The sequence below is a fragment of the Anopheles maculipalpis genome, chromosome X (assembly GCF_943734695.1).
Source record: "Anopheles maculipalpis chromosome X, idAnoMacuDA_375_x, whole genome shotgun sequence".
NCBI lineage: Eukaryota > Metazoa > Arthropoda > Insecta > Diptera > Culicidae > Anopheles > Anopheles maculipalpis.
Window position 1 is genome coordinate 2,513,694 of NC_064870.1, and position 15,071 is coordinate 2,528,764.

At 48.6% G+C, this 15,071-nt stretch overlaps 2 protein-coding genes across 2 annotated transcripts; one reads left to right on the top strand and one right to left on the bottom strand.

Moving 5' to 3' along the window:
- Positions 1-183: 183 nt before the first annotated feature.
- LOC126558052 (STAM-binding protein-like A) lies at positions 184-1,839 on the bottom strand. Its single transcript, XM_050213990.1, has 4 exons — positions 856-1,839; positions 669-781; positions 339-438; positions 184-258 (listed from the first exon to the last, which is right to left on the bottom strand). The coding sequence occupies exons 1-4, from the start codon at positions 1,837-1,839 to the stop codon at positions 199-201; spliced, it is 1,257 nt and encodes a 418-aa protein (XP_050069947.1). The 3' UTR covers positions 184-198.
- A 9,949-nt stretch (positions 1,840-11,788) lies between these two features.
- On the top strand, positions 11,789-14,792 carry LOC126567813 (uncharacterized). Its single transcript, XM_050224119.1, has one exon. The coding sequence runs from the start codon at positions 11,898-11,900 to the stop codon at positions 14,790-14,792; it is 2,895 nt and encodes a 964-aa protein (XP_050080076.1). The 5' UTR covers positions 11,789-11,897.
- Positions 14,793-15,071: the final 279 nt, after the last annotated feature.

The following is a 15,071-nucleotide window of genomic DNA, read 5'->3' on the forward strand; positions in this document are numbered from 1 at the left end:
GCGATTATTAACAGTTATACGAATAGATAAGCATTACACTCATGCAAACCAACACACACACGCGCGCACACACGTAGCAGGCAATTTCTAGGTGCTTTTGGGGCGACAATCCCGGCACACATCCTTCCGTTGTTGTGCATACTGTGCTTTGCTCAGGGGGTTCCTCTTGCATATAGGTGAAGCAATAAGTACACTTATTTATCGCAGGTCAATCACCCTAGCTCCAACTGCATCGCTTAGTATGATGTGTTGCACTTCCTAAAAGCATTTCAAGATAGCAACAAATACATATATTAATCCCAGCGCTCTGAAGAACAAAAAGCTTGGTTGATACGCACCGTGAATAAGGGTTGACCGGCAGGATGCGGATGAAAACCCGTTTGTCGGCATTGAGATATCGAATCCATCCCGTACGGTGTGAGATTAAAAAAGCCAGTTCTGTGGAAGAGAAATTTTCTTTTACCAACCAACCCGAGGAAGAATCGCATACATCTGAACTAGTGATAGAAGGGAACTGGTTCCGAACGATTCCACAAAACAACGGAACCAGTTTCGGTAGGTAGGTGCCACCAAAACCGTTCGGAATCGGCGGGAGTCGATGGAAACATTTCCTTGGATTCGGAACTGGAATCACACGTGCCGGAACCGGAGAACCCAACTGTACTTACTCTCGATACTTTGGCGAGCAGACGATCGCGATCGCTTCCTCCAGCATTAGCTGATACGAGCAGTGTGTGTGTAAATCGACGGACGAAAGAAATGCCGTCTGGGAGGGGTGTGTCTAGAAAAAGGAAAAAAAATCCAGCAAAATAGCATCAATAAATCCGGTAAAAACGAAAAACCACCCATCCTTACATGTATCCACCCGAGAGTGATGAGATTGTGCCGGTCCTGTATGACCGCAATCTCCTCCTCGTTCATCGTATTGCAGCTGTCCGATGTGCCGCACTGCTTTGGAAATATCACATGTGTAATGGTGAATCTGGTCTGCGCTAGGCTGCCCGCCAGAATTGCGCACGTTTCCAGATTGGCCGCCGTGTTGGCGGCGGCCAGCTCGAGAAACTTGGCCATCGTATCGGTCGGTACGATAATCGACCGGAAGCCAACCGTCGGTACCGGTGCGGGGGGCAGTACCGGCTTTAACGAACGATCGAACCGCCTGTTCTCGGTACCGGCCAGCAGCAAACCCGTCCCGGGCAAGCCGGTAGCTTGGCTACGGTCCGTAAGAAATTCGCTCGGATAGAGCACCTGGTCGATGAGCTTCGCATCACTGTCGCTGATGACTGCCACGTGGCTCGGTGCGCTCGGTGCGTACGGCCCAATGCCGGAGGTGGTCGGTTTCTGTTCCGCTGCCTTGGATGCGGCTGCAGTTGCTGCCGCAGCCGCTGTAGCCGCCGCCACCGCCAGCTTCCGCGCTTCGTCCTCCTTCTCCTCCTGTTTCGCCTGTTGTTTCAGCTGCTGCAGGTACAGCTTGTACTCGGCCGTGTACCTTTCCAGCAGCTTTTTGCGTATCTCTTCCGCCCGCGGCAGTATCTTCTTGATCTTTTCCTTCGTCTGCTGCTTGTCCGCGGGCGGTACCGATTTGTAGCCGGGATGGTCCAGTATCAGCTCGACAAAAATCGTCACGAACCGGAGATAGAAGGTGAACGCTTTCTCAAGATTGCCGTCGCGCAGGGAACGGTCCGCGGTTTCGACGATCTGATTACCGGAGCGATAGTATCGGTTGATGGGCATGGTCGGATCGATCGAAACTCGCTGGCTGTCGGCGATGAGCTTCTGGAGCCGCTGGTGCGGTTCGATCGGTCCCATCTCGACCGGATGCGACTGCTTCACGGACATTTTCCCTGTGTCCGGTGGCTGTCGGGGAAGTTGTGTGCTGGGTGATGATGGGGTGGCGTTAGCGTCGAGACAAAAAAGTGTGCCAACTGAAATGCGTCACATTGGGGTCGAGGGGAGCTAAATTGAACACTCCAAGATGTGGGGTGACGAGCCAAAAGAAAACGCTATTTACTTCTTTTCCCCGTTCTTACCTTTGGTCGATTACTCACTGGCCACAGGTGCCATCGGATGATAGTGGGAGATCTCCCTTTTACAACGATTGTCAAATGCACACCAAAACTCAAAACAACAACAAACGGATGACAAATGAGATGAGCATCCACGGGGACGTGAATGCCTGTTTTAACGGTGTAATAATAGGAAAATCGGAAGGGTTAATTTCCGCCTATTTTCTGTTATAATAGAGCTTAAGTATGCATCATTCGAGTTCCCAAGAAAAAACTAAATTTCCGTAGCTTTAAACTGCCTTAGAAAGAATCTACGAATATTTATTTCTTCCGCAGCGCAGCAACATCTATCAACCTTGCTAATCAGCAGTTCAATTATCGCACCAGATGGCAGCACCGTCCAATACATTATATCAAACGTTGGGACAGTGGCGGACATTTTTGAAAAAAAATGGAATTGTTAAAGCCATGGAACATAAACCAAGAACTCCAAGCAAAAACTCGAAAGCTGAAAACTTTACTACAAAAATTTTTCGGTTCGTTTAAGGGGGAAGAAAATTCCATCCGCTGATTTTGGATTTTATCTGTCAATGAACTGAGCTTTTAACAGAAAAATGCCATTCGCTCGTTTGATAACACATTAATCAGATTTCATATTCTGATTTTAAAACTTGAACAGAAAAATAGTTTGTCGAGTTTCCATCGAGTGAAACCGGCCCTGCCCGTGGCACAGCTCCATCGGTCCAATTTTTTCGCATCTGGAAACCGATATTGGAAGGACTCTGTCAGCTGTCAAATTCCAGACAAAATTTGCACGAAACTAGTTCTGTAAAAATTTTGCATAGCTATGCAAAAACATCGGAACGATGGAGCTGTGCCACAGGCCTTACGGTGGTCTGCTTTCAAGACCCCGGGCGCCAGGTTCTGAAAGAGCGATTCAAAAGATTCACAAATTCTCGTGAGAACCTGAAGTTTTGCTTTTGAAATCTTCCCTGTTCCGCGGCGTTAAAAATTCAAAGAAATATCGTAGACAAACGAAGTGTCCGCCTGTTTGTTCGTGGGCTGTCCCACCGTGCGTCGTGCTTCATCTCGCTCACGCACACGGCCGACAGGCGCACGGAAACGTCAACGCTGGTTACGGGTGGTTGTGAAGCGTACAAACACTCAATAAACAAGCCCCGCTTGGCATGAGGCGTACTACGTGAGATACCGTGGGCCACGGGCAGCAACACGCACTCCCCTTGCAAGGCGTATGGCAGAAGTTGACCGTCTTATCTCGTTATCAGTGCCCGTGTGTCCTCGATTTGTGCACCGTTCCATCATTTCAACGTAAGTATAGTGCATGGTGCCAAAGACCCGGCCCGTACCGTTCGGCTCGTACGACTTTTGGCCTGATCTTGGCTGCAGATGGTTGCGCGTTTATGGACGGTTCGGGTGGTGGGCGACCAGACGACTGTACCCCAGTGTCCATCCGTGTTTGTGTGAGGGAAAAAGGGTGGCCAAAGAAAACACAACCACCGCTCACGCATCGCATCACGGGTTGAGCGACCTGTTCTCTTGAGAAGGATTTTTTTTTGTTGTTGCGTCTCTCTCCCCCTATTGAATCGGTGGTTGTGAGTGTTGGTTTTTGAACAAGAAAAAAAGGTTGAATCACAAAGCAAGAACAACGAAACAAAAAACAGTGCATTTTAAACAATAGATTCGTGCGTAGAGCGTGTGTATGTGTGTGCGTGTATGTGTGGTTTTAATTTTCCATTCATCCTACTTCACTGAGCTGCGAATGCGGACGGGTGCACTATTTGCTTTTCCTCGCACACACACACACACAAACACACACATACGCGCGCATGAAAGATTCATATCAATGATCGTCTACACACAATGCTGACGCAGCGTTCTGTTCAAGAGACGGGAGAATGAACAGGAAGAGAGAGAGACAGAGAGAGAGAGAAAGAAGAAAAGAACAAATGATTTCTTTTTTCCTGCACTTGCAGCATTTTTTTAAACAAATGAATTACTCTTAAGACGATTATGTGTATGTGTGTGGGTGTGTAGTTGTAACAAAAAAAAAAGGAACCAGTTCTGCGTATGTGTGTTGTGTTTAGCAGTTCAAACTAACTGTTTTTTTTTCTGATGTTTCTTTTGTTTCTTCCTCTCACCTTCTCGCTCTCGCTTGCCCTCCTTTTTTTTTGCTCGCTTCCTATTACCCTCTCGCTCGCTCGCACACAGAGTGTGAGTGTGTTGTGTAGGTTCGTGCGGCTCAGTTGTGTGTGCGCTGCAGTTTGTCTCTCTATCGTCTAGAGTGCAGGTGAAGCTTGCAGCGAAAAGGAGAGAAAGAGATAGCAGTACCACACGGTGAAAGTGGTAAAAAGAGAGAGAGAGAGCGCGCGCACGCACACATATTGAACGAGAGAGAGAGAGAGCGCACACTCGCTCACTCTCCACCAACCCTCCCCCCACCCGTCCATCAACCGAGATACACGCATCAGCGTACATCGTACACGGAGAGGACACACGAGCAGAAGCAGTTGGCAGTTCCAGGCGTACGCGTACAATCACCGGATTGCGTCCGCCCGTGCGTTTGTGTACGCGAAGGAAATCTGTGCACGGCAAACACGGGGTGAAAAAAGAAAAGCGCGTGTGTGTTGTGTGGTGTGGTGCAGCAGGGTTGCGCGACCTCAGTTTGCGGGGCCACAACCATTATCACCAATCAAACGTTTATCAATAATTTCAACTCGGAGCTCCAGATTCCACGTCGTACGTCGGGGTGCGCTTCGTAATAGTGTTCCTGATTTTTTTTGTTTGTTTGTTACTCATCTCTTTACCCACTGGACGCGGCGAAAGAAAGTGCGACGGTTTTTCCTCGGATTTGTTGTGTGTGTGTGTGTGCGCGCTCTAGTGTCCGCGCGTGTGTTTTTGTTGCGCAGTGTGGAAAGCTCGTGAGAACACACGGGTTGCCCACTTGAGATTCCGGCCGGAGGTGGCCATTGTGTGGCTGACCAGACTCTTCAGTACCGGACTTGGAACCCAAACCCCTACCCCAGGACACGACACGATGACTTGACCAAACACACCGGCCATAAGGAGGATATCCGGCACGCAGAGCTACACTGTGAAGGTAAGTGCCCTACTGTCTAAGCATGCTCATCCTTCTACATTACACTCCTTGGCAGTGATTTGGTAAGGAGCGGACGCACGCGTTCCAGGCGGTTATCGCTGAGACACTTGTCCAAAATACAGTAGAACAATCCATCGCCATTTAACTGCCCGCCCGGTCAGAGACACACCGCTGATAACGATTGTTTCGCTCGGTACATGGGACGTTTTGCGGCTGTGGATCGGCATGGACCGGCGCAAATTATGCAAAAAAAAAAACAACAAAATGCGCACATTGAAAGAGCCCCCATGGAACATTCCGACACCGGATGGTTGTGCTAACGGTGGCGGCGAACCCGGCGGGCCGGGTGTATCTACAATATTTTGTATTCTTCTCCAGCCAAACGCGTCTAGTTCACCGGATGAGAGCACGGTTCAGGTTTCAGTATGGTCGCGCTTCAGGAAACGGAAGCCGGGTATAGAAAAGAATAGCGAAACCTACTCCCCATTTCCACCCAAAGGTTTATTCCCGGAGTACAGGCTGAGTGGCTGACCCCCGCGAATAGTAATCTGTGGCGTCGTCGTGTATTCGATGTCATTGCACAACGGTGGTGAACGACTTCACAATCTCGCTGAAATATGAAACATACGAGAATGCTGTGTTGCGATTTTTGTACGTATTCACAGACGTAAACATGAGAACAGAGGAAGCGTTTGTCGCCGGTTGATAAAATGATGGAAAAATAGTCGCCTCAAAAAGAGGGAAAGTTTACAGATTGCACGAAATGAAAAGTGTAATCATTAGCACAATCGAGTAGATATCTTTAATGCTTAGGATAGCTAGTTCTGGGTTCCTCGACTTCGTTTTGCCAGATAGCCTGTCTTCCACACGGCGCACGTGGCCGGAAGAGAGTCAATGCTTCTTTGTGAGAGATCTAGGCCGCTGAACCTTCCATTTCTGGCTTGCTGGCAATATCTGTAATGTAGAATTCTGTTCGCAAATGCGTCCAAATCCGAGATTTGAATGCTTGGACTAGAACTCACATTCAGAGTCCTACTACGTGGTACCCAAGCAGTCTAGTAAGCCATTCGATGGCCGTCATGACCTAGTTAGTCGTTAAGCCAAGAAGAAGAAGTAGTCACTTTTACTAATTCGCTACAATCTCGAGAGATCTCGACCTGTCATTGCTGACTTTCTAGACTTTTACCCTTTTCTGGAAAGTCACTGCGGACGGGAAGATACTGGACAGGGATTTGATAACGAGTTTTTGCACGCAAGACCTTCACCAATATCTCCTCGGCCACCGGATCATCCCACCACACACCCCACACGATCACCTACAATCAGCTGCAATCCTCCCGACCGGTCCATCAACAATCAACCCGACCAACCAAATCTACTATCAGCTGCGTAAGAACCTCAATAGTACCCTTGCGATTATGCTGGCTTTCTCTTCTTCTTTGGCACCTCATCCTCAGAAGGTCTTACGAGACTTCTTGATACCACGTAGTTGGATAGTCAGTCCTCGCTACGAAGAAACGGTCCGGATGGGAATTGATCTTCGGTGCTGCTATGCCAATGATCTGCATGGGATTTGATCGCTATCTACAACAGTGTGTAAACTTCAGACTTTGATCTAAATGCTTTTTATTTCCGATAATTCTGCATCCCCAAGATCAACTCAACTCTCCATAGTCGCTTCCTGAACACCGGCTCTAGCCGATTCGGTCTTTACAACGTGCTTCTTGCTCTGGATAACGGCGAATGTAAGATTCTGCATCTGAAGCTTGCGAGGTCTTGACTTATTGCACCTTGTGTGCCCACGCATCAGAACATTCAGCACCCGGACGGCGTAGAAGATCCCAGATTAGATTGGCAAATGCCCGACATTTGCCCCTCAGTTGGGCAAACCTTAATCGCAGAACATTTCCCGATCATTCAAGCGGTCAAGCTGGAGCAGCAGGTAAAGGTTACAACAGAGCTAGAACCATGCGAACAGTTACTTTACGATCGCACCATCGCTAACGTACGAGCTTAAATGGCATGTGAGGCCACTCTAGAATGCTTGTAGAATGCTTCTTGGTTTGCTCTTGCAACTTCCTGGATCGTTATTCATCCGCAGCGTTCGTAGCGATCATTCCCAGAAACAGTCCCGGATCATACGGGGTGTCGATAGCAGCCTAGGTCATATGGAAACCTTTGGCGCCAATACCACTAAACGTACCGGACGCCACAAAGGTGTTATAAAGCGTCTGCGAGTGTAATATAACTCGTAATAGCCACGTCTTGCTGCAATTGAAATCACCACAGGTACTACGCCGGACGATGTCACTAGGCAATAGAAAAGGCATTAAAATAATTCGACGTTTACGATTGTGCACGCTAAATCGAATGCAATTCATTCGTCCATCGAAATGGGCTGCTTGGAAAATAAGTCTTTAAAAGATGAAATAAGGGAAGGTTCGTTTCAGTTACGCAAACCACCGGCTAGCAGGCGCATGAATAAACTCGGTACAGTTATAGTAAAATTTATGGTGCTAAATTTGCGGTAATAATAGTATTTTTAGCGTCCTTGCCTGCACAATCATTCGATGACTTTGGCCCTGTGTGTTGACCTATTCGCACGTAGTTATCGACCATTTGCATTGTTCGGAATGTTCAGTAGTAAATTGAATGCACGTGAACCTATATGTTGGATGGCTCTACCAATATGTTTCGTAAGCTATTGGATGACCGGTATGACCTAGCAGCATCGTTGAGCCAAGCAGCCAAGTTATGCGCAATCTCTTGAAATCTATGCAAAATCTTGTCACAACAAGCACAAATATTATTGAGCGTTTTGATTAGGTTTTTGGTGCTTACGACGACGGCACTGCCGGTCAGTAATGTATGAAAAGCAGCGTTTGAGTCGCTCAAAACACATAAAAAACTAGCTTAAGCCATCATATAGACTTGTTCAAGGAAATTGAACTAATAATTTTAATCCCCCAGCTGAGATGAAATCTAAATCGGGTAAGTTTAGAGATTAGCTTTAATTGCCAAACCTGCATACCAGTTCTCGCTGGAGCTCACTTTTATTAGTTATGCGAGCCATGCTGAAGTAACGCTCGGCGTGTAAAGCTTCTTTCCTGTCAAAAACAATTGCAGCTTGCCCGCATTTATTTATTGGCCAACCTTTTTTTTTTGCACGGGGCGGCAAACCGCTAGTTGGTTAGCTTCGAGCGACTTGAAGTCATTTTAGGCTTCGTTCGTCTTATTTTTTTCTTGGCCCCTCGTCAACTTCTGCACTTAGAATTTTATGGAATGGAAATGCATTTAGTTGCACAATTTACTATAATTAAAAAAAGAACCGAATGCCCGATATCGCCACTTCCATTACTAATTCTACACAATCGATTACGGCTGATCCCTTCTTCGATAGTGGAGAAGCGTTGATGGATTTAGAGCAAAACCCGGTTTTTGATGGTTGCGCGTTACGGGCCCTGCTGCTGCTGCTTGCTGCTGCTGCCGGCTGTTTGCCGCCGAAGCGAATTACAACCTGGCACCCAGCAGCTGCATCATCCGGAACATTGCAACCCATAAAAACACACACACACGCTTTCGCAACAAACGGCTCGCCTCTGCGATAGATTATTTTAATCGTTTTTTTTTTATTTTCTTGTTCCCATTTTTACAACCGGGCACCGCAGTACCGTGCCGGGGCATGTTTTTAAAGTTATGGTTTTCCGATCAGCTCGACGATGATGACGCGGTAACAGAGAGAGAGAAAGAGAGAGAAGGAGGGTTCCCCCGTTTCCCGTATATATAGAACATCGCTCATCTTACGATGTTACGTTGAGGCATCGTTCGATTTGAACGCCGCTCACGTGTGCTCGGTGTGACTGTGGTGCCACGCCACGTGCTGCAGCCGAAACTAGTTATGGGCAACAGGCTGTTTTGGTTGGAATCGATTTCGGAGTGCTCCTACAGGGTCTAAACTCGGGTCTAGAAACAATTCCGAACCGATTCCAGAACACGGTACGTCGGATCCAGTTGATTCCAATGCGGAGTGCCCATCATTACTCGTAACTTCGTTAGAATCTGCCTAGCCGGAGGTGAAAAGGGCAGAACGAAAAATCTCGGCGCTAGAAAAGGTTCTAGTTCACTGGTCGTAACTGCGGGGGCCCCGTAAAGCGTGCGGACCATCCGATTTGGATCGGTTTTGAGAGGGCACGTTAATGCATTTCATTCGCAATGCATTTAGACATCCTTTCGAATAGCCCAGCATTCGTTATGCATTCATTTCTCCACTTTCTGTCGATCCCTTTCGAAAATCGCTCCCACTCCATTTTGTTGTATCCTTTCGCCGATTGTACGAAAGAAAGGTATTAAACTGAAGGAGGAAATATTGCAATAACAACTCTTGGCACCGTGTCAGCGGGTATTTTAGATGATTGAATTTTATCTTTCACGCTTCAACACCCCGCTTTTGTTGTGCTGCAGTTGCGAACCTAATAAATGGCCGTCAGTTAGACTAGGTTCGACATTTGCATCTCGCTGACTATAAAGTGATGCAATGGCGCGGCCAGTAGCGGATTTTCCGTTTTGTTCTGCCGTTGCCCGTCATGCTAAATTATGCTGATAATATTTCTGCTTCCGGAAAGTAGCGATAATGCAGCGCGAGCGCGCGTTGAGGTTAAGCTTCCCGTAGTTACAATCGTGGATGCATCTACTCGGCCTGCAAAGCTTTTGAACTCGAGATGCGCCCGGGTTATTGGCGGAAAATGCTATAAAAAGTGTTTATTTCCTTCCCGTACACTTCGCTGGTCTTAGTATTTGAGAGTTTAGATTTCATGCCTTCGTGAATGAATGTTTCGCAATAAATGTGGCGCGCTGGGTTTGGTTGGATGTTTAAGTGCATTTGATGCGCTATCGTCGTCGCTTTATGGAAGCTTTTAAAAGGATTTAAAAGGAAGTTTTTATGGGATCTTTTCTTAAATTGAAAATTTAATTTCTCATAGTGCTCTGGGGGACAAAAAGGTAGGATTCCCGTATCACAATTCACTGGATTGAGAGGCATCCACCAGATGAGATAGTTGTGGTCCGACAGTCATAGCTTCCTTAAATTTTAATTTACCCGCAGCGGGATAGTGAAATAGTAAAGGTTAGTTCTTGGATAAGATTTGATACCAGTTTAAAGTTAGCAAGCAAAGTCTCGATCACCTAGCGTGGTTTCAACATCAGTGCATGGAAAAAGATTGGATTTGACTGACAACCAAAATATGGATATCTTTGAAGTTAAAAATACGAATAAAAGATAAAGTATTTAACAAAAATATTGCCACCCAAACAGGGGGAATTGAGGGCACACAGCAGGTCTAAATAAATGAATGGTTGAATCTTTTCTCCAACTCTTAGTGAGTGGAAAAGAAAGGGCCAGATGCATTTCCCAAAGACGCTTTCCCAAAAAATAGCGACCGCGATTATTGCTGTCACCACACCACAATAAAGATGGGTGACCAGAATCTGTGCCCTAGTCAAGAGAAAAGATGTTGTAAATTTCGAAGCGATTGTAGACACGGCGGTCGGGGATGTCTTCGTTCAGGTATAAATTTAACTTTTTCTTTCTCTTGGCTTAGTGACCCTCTATAGATCACGCCGGTCATCTGATGGTTTACTAGATTTGCTGATACCGCGTAGTTGGAGAGACAGTTCTCACTACGTGAAGGAACAGTCCTGCTGGGATTTTAACTAGTGGTGGGACAAGCGAAATGGGATTTCGAATCCTACCTAATGTAGGTCGATCAGCTGAAAATTAGAAAGATTTTTCAGAGAAACTTCCTTTCGAAAGCTACTGGAAGGGTTTCAAGTTAGAGTTTTTGACAGAGTACATACATACTTCTCAGGAGATATATGTGACGATTTCTAATATCGTCTTCGAATCGTGCAGATATGGACTTTAAATTATTATTAAAGTATATTTCGTCATGCATTTTCAATCATTCGTATTCGTGTAACTAGCCGGCCTGAGCCAAATGACGAAGATAAGCAGGCACGAAAACTAATTAACATCCGGACGCTTTTCTAATCACTCGAAGATCTAGCTACCATCGCGGTAAAACAAGAAACGCGAAACACGATGCGTTTGTTGTTAATGCTTATATGTTTATTTAAAATTTTGTGTTTTGCGTGACTAATTATTTCTGGTCTCCTTATCAGCCGCATTATTAATTTCTATTATTGTGTTTTGCTAGTGGTGTAATAACAATTCTAACTAATTTTTTTTTTCGTTCATGCGTTTTAGGAATACCACGCCATCGCAGTACATTATCAACCTGTTGTAGAAAAGAGCGATACACAAAACAACAACAGAAAGCGGCCGGCACAGGAGAATAGCGCTAGGTGCCTACTATACGGAGCGGCATTTCAGTCAGATACACACACACACACCTCCATGTGGTCCAGTGGTGGCGGCAACGTCGAGCGTAGAGTGCCAACCTAAAGGTTAATGCGCAAACGTACGCGGGCGCACAAGCGAACAGGCAGTGGGCCGATAGAGGGGAGGGTGTATGGTCCACAGTCGTAAATGCATCAGCAATAAAACTCCGATGCTGTAGAGTGCAAGGGTTTATATCGCGAATAGCGCTCTCTAGGCAAGCATCTCAGTGCTATTGGCGGTGAGGCAAATAGAGAGGCTAGCGTCCAAGTCCAAGAGAACACATCAAAACGGCAGTGCACATGCAGCAGCAACATCAGTCACAGCAGCAGAAGCAGCAGCAGTCGTCGTCGTCGGTCGGTACAGTGTGGTTGCTACGATGCGAAAGCTAAGCCTGAGTACGGGCGCAGGTATGTCACGACAATCGAAGAGTGTGCCGCAGGCAAAGAAGGTGATGCCACCGGCCGTCCCCGATATGTATGGGAAGATCGGGATGAGTAATGGGGGCGGCGGTGGTGGTCCACCAACAGCAGTGATCTATGACACCGGTGATGGTGCGGGCCGGAACGGTGGTACGGCAGTGGTAGCTGGGACGGTTATACTGGAGCATCACCAACATCATCATCCAACGACGATGGAAGTCCCCGGACCAGTTGCATCCCAAACTGGTGGATCGAGTGTCGGGGTGAGTGGTAGTGGTGCTGGTGGCAGCGGTGGTGGAGGACAGGTAGGAACAGGGGCATCAGCAACAGCACCTTCCAGCTTGATGTTACGTTGCGGTCCGGATGGTATCGTAGATTACGGTTTAGACGATCAGGGAATCGACTTGACCCAATCGCCCGGCCGGGATAGTCCGGTATCGTTGTCCGGATCGGCCGGTTCCGGGTCACGCCATTCGACGGCTAGTCTGGATTCGGGGCGTGCCTCTTCCTATCTAACTGGCGCTTCCAATTCGTCCAATCGTAGTGTGAGCGGTGTGGGAAGTTATGGCGTCCTTTCGTCGCCACGCTGCTCCGTTAGTTCCTGCTCGATCGGATCGGGCAGTGGTGGTGGCCCAACCGGAGCCGGTGGGTGTAGTCATCGGCTTAGCAACCACTCATCCAGCGGCAGCCGTACCGATCACGACGTCATCTCCGAATGGCTGATGGAGATACACTTTCACGAGTACACTTACCTATTTCTCGAGGCCGGTTACGATCTGCCAACGATCGCGCGAATGACACCGGAAGATTTGACGGCGATTGGTATCCGCAAGCCGAACCATCGCGAACGGCTGAAGCGGCACATCGATGCGTTGAAGTTGCCGGACGCACTGCCCGGTTACGTGCCCGGCTCGATCGACGAATGGTTACGGTTGCTTCGGCTGGAAGAGTACGTACAGCCACTGCTAGCCCAAGGCTATCAAACCGTGCACGACGTGACCCAGCTGACTTGGGAAGATCTCGAAGACATCGGTATCGTGAAGTTGGGCCATCAGAAAAAAATTCTTCTCGCCATCAAGCGCGTGAAGGACATCATCAGTGGGAAGATGATGGGCCTGACAGGACCGTACGGACTGTCACCAACGGTTGCACCAAGATCACCTGCAGCCGGACACGTGCGAGCGACGCATTACGACGACCTGAGCATCGGATTGCGGTCCACCGATTCGGCGAAACAACACCAACACAATCTTGCGGTGGCCGGCTCGTACAGCACCTTTCTGCGGCAGCAATCTGCAACTCAGCCTCCACCACCACCATCGGCGCTAATGGCTGCGGCCGGTAGTGGTCACGTCAACACGCACCACCAGATGATCACGTACCCTCACGTACATTTTGACGGTACGCAAGCGATTTACCGACGCAGCTCGTACGATGACAGTGACATAACGCCGACGAACGAGAAGTCTTCCGCGCTGATCGCACTGTCGGAGGATCACCATCATCATCAGTTCGCTGGAACGCAGCAGGCCTGGATGATGCCACAAACGCATCAGCAACAGTTTGTCCAACAGCAGCAGCATCTGCATCAGCAGCAACATCCACAGCTAGTTCCGCACGCCCCGTACTTCCAGGGCGGTGGTACACTTCCGCGGCAACATCAGCGCAACTGCTATGGCGTCCGATTGGCACTGCTCGGAGGTCCACCGACAGCGGCATCGACCGGTATTCGCCCAATTGCGAAGATAGTCGCCAATAACTTGAAGCTTCCCGCACCTACCCTGGTGGACGGTGGTGTGGCTAGTGGTGGTGGTGCACTGGAACAGGGAGACGGTTCAGACCCGACCACTTATCCGGTGCCGATGCCGATGCCTCCCCTGCTAGGGCAGATAGAAAACGTCGAGATGGCTACGGCAGCTCTGGACGCGATGCATTTTTCCAACTACACCAGCTCGCCTTACGCCGTCCAGCACCATCACCTGCATCATCACACGCTGACGCTCGTGACGAAGGAGTCATCCGGTACGCCGGGTACCACCGCCGTTCCCAATGCTGCCGTATCTGCTATTGGCCAACAGCAGACACAACAGCAACATCAGCAACCCATCTATCACAACACACACCAGTCGATGCTGTTACAGTCGCACTCCCAGCAGCAACTTCTCCACCATCATACGCCCTCATCCTCGACCCAATCGACTCCATCGCCCCCAACTCTAGGGCATCATCCTTCTCCGGCATCATCACATCTTCCACACGCTTACGGTGGTGTGTATGCGGGCCAAACACTCCAAACAACGGTCGAGGTGCATAAGGTGTGCGGTGGCGGTCAGCATGATAACAAATCCAACTCGAGCCTCGAATCGATCGATCAGATACCGTTTGCGAACGAGAATGCGGGCACGATCAAGCAGCGGTCGAACCGGATTGAGCCCCAGTATCAGCCGGGTGGTCCACCCGCACAACAACATCCACTACTGTTGCCGACGCTGTCCTCCTCCTCGTCCTCTTCTTCCTCGTCGCTGACAGGTTCGATAACGACGACGCTGGCAACATCGGGCTGCCTACAGCAGCTGTCACCGTCGACCACACAGCCACAGGTGCAGACAATCGTTGGCGGTGGTTCTAGCAACCCTGCTTCGACACCTGCACCGACAACAGCAGTAGCAGCAGCTCCATCAGCATCCGTTCCGACAGCGGACGAACCAGCAGCAGCAGCAGCAGCAGCCTCGCAGGACATATTCGGCACCAACGTGCTGAACGATATCGGTAACATGCTAGCGAACCTAACGGACGAGCTCGACGCCATGCTGGAAGAGGAAAAGTGTGCCGGCATCAGTGATAATGAGTAAGAGGGCAAGATGCGTCCGTTTAGTTTAACAGGTGGGTAGACAGGTGGTAGTCTTGATTTAAAGATTGCGGCACAAACAGAAATGAAAATGAATTGAAATTTTTGCCTGTTTTGGCAAACCTTGAATACACACATGAAATCCCTTAAAATTGAATTTAGTGGAAAAAAAAATCCTTTTCTCGCGGTTAGGTCTACGACTAATCTACCCACCTGTTAGATGGTTCATCTTAGCAGCGATGCTTGTGTGTGTGTGATAAATGCGTTAAAGGCAGGAGACAGG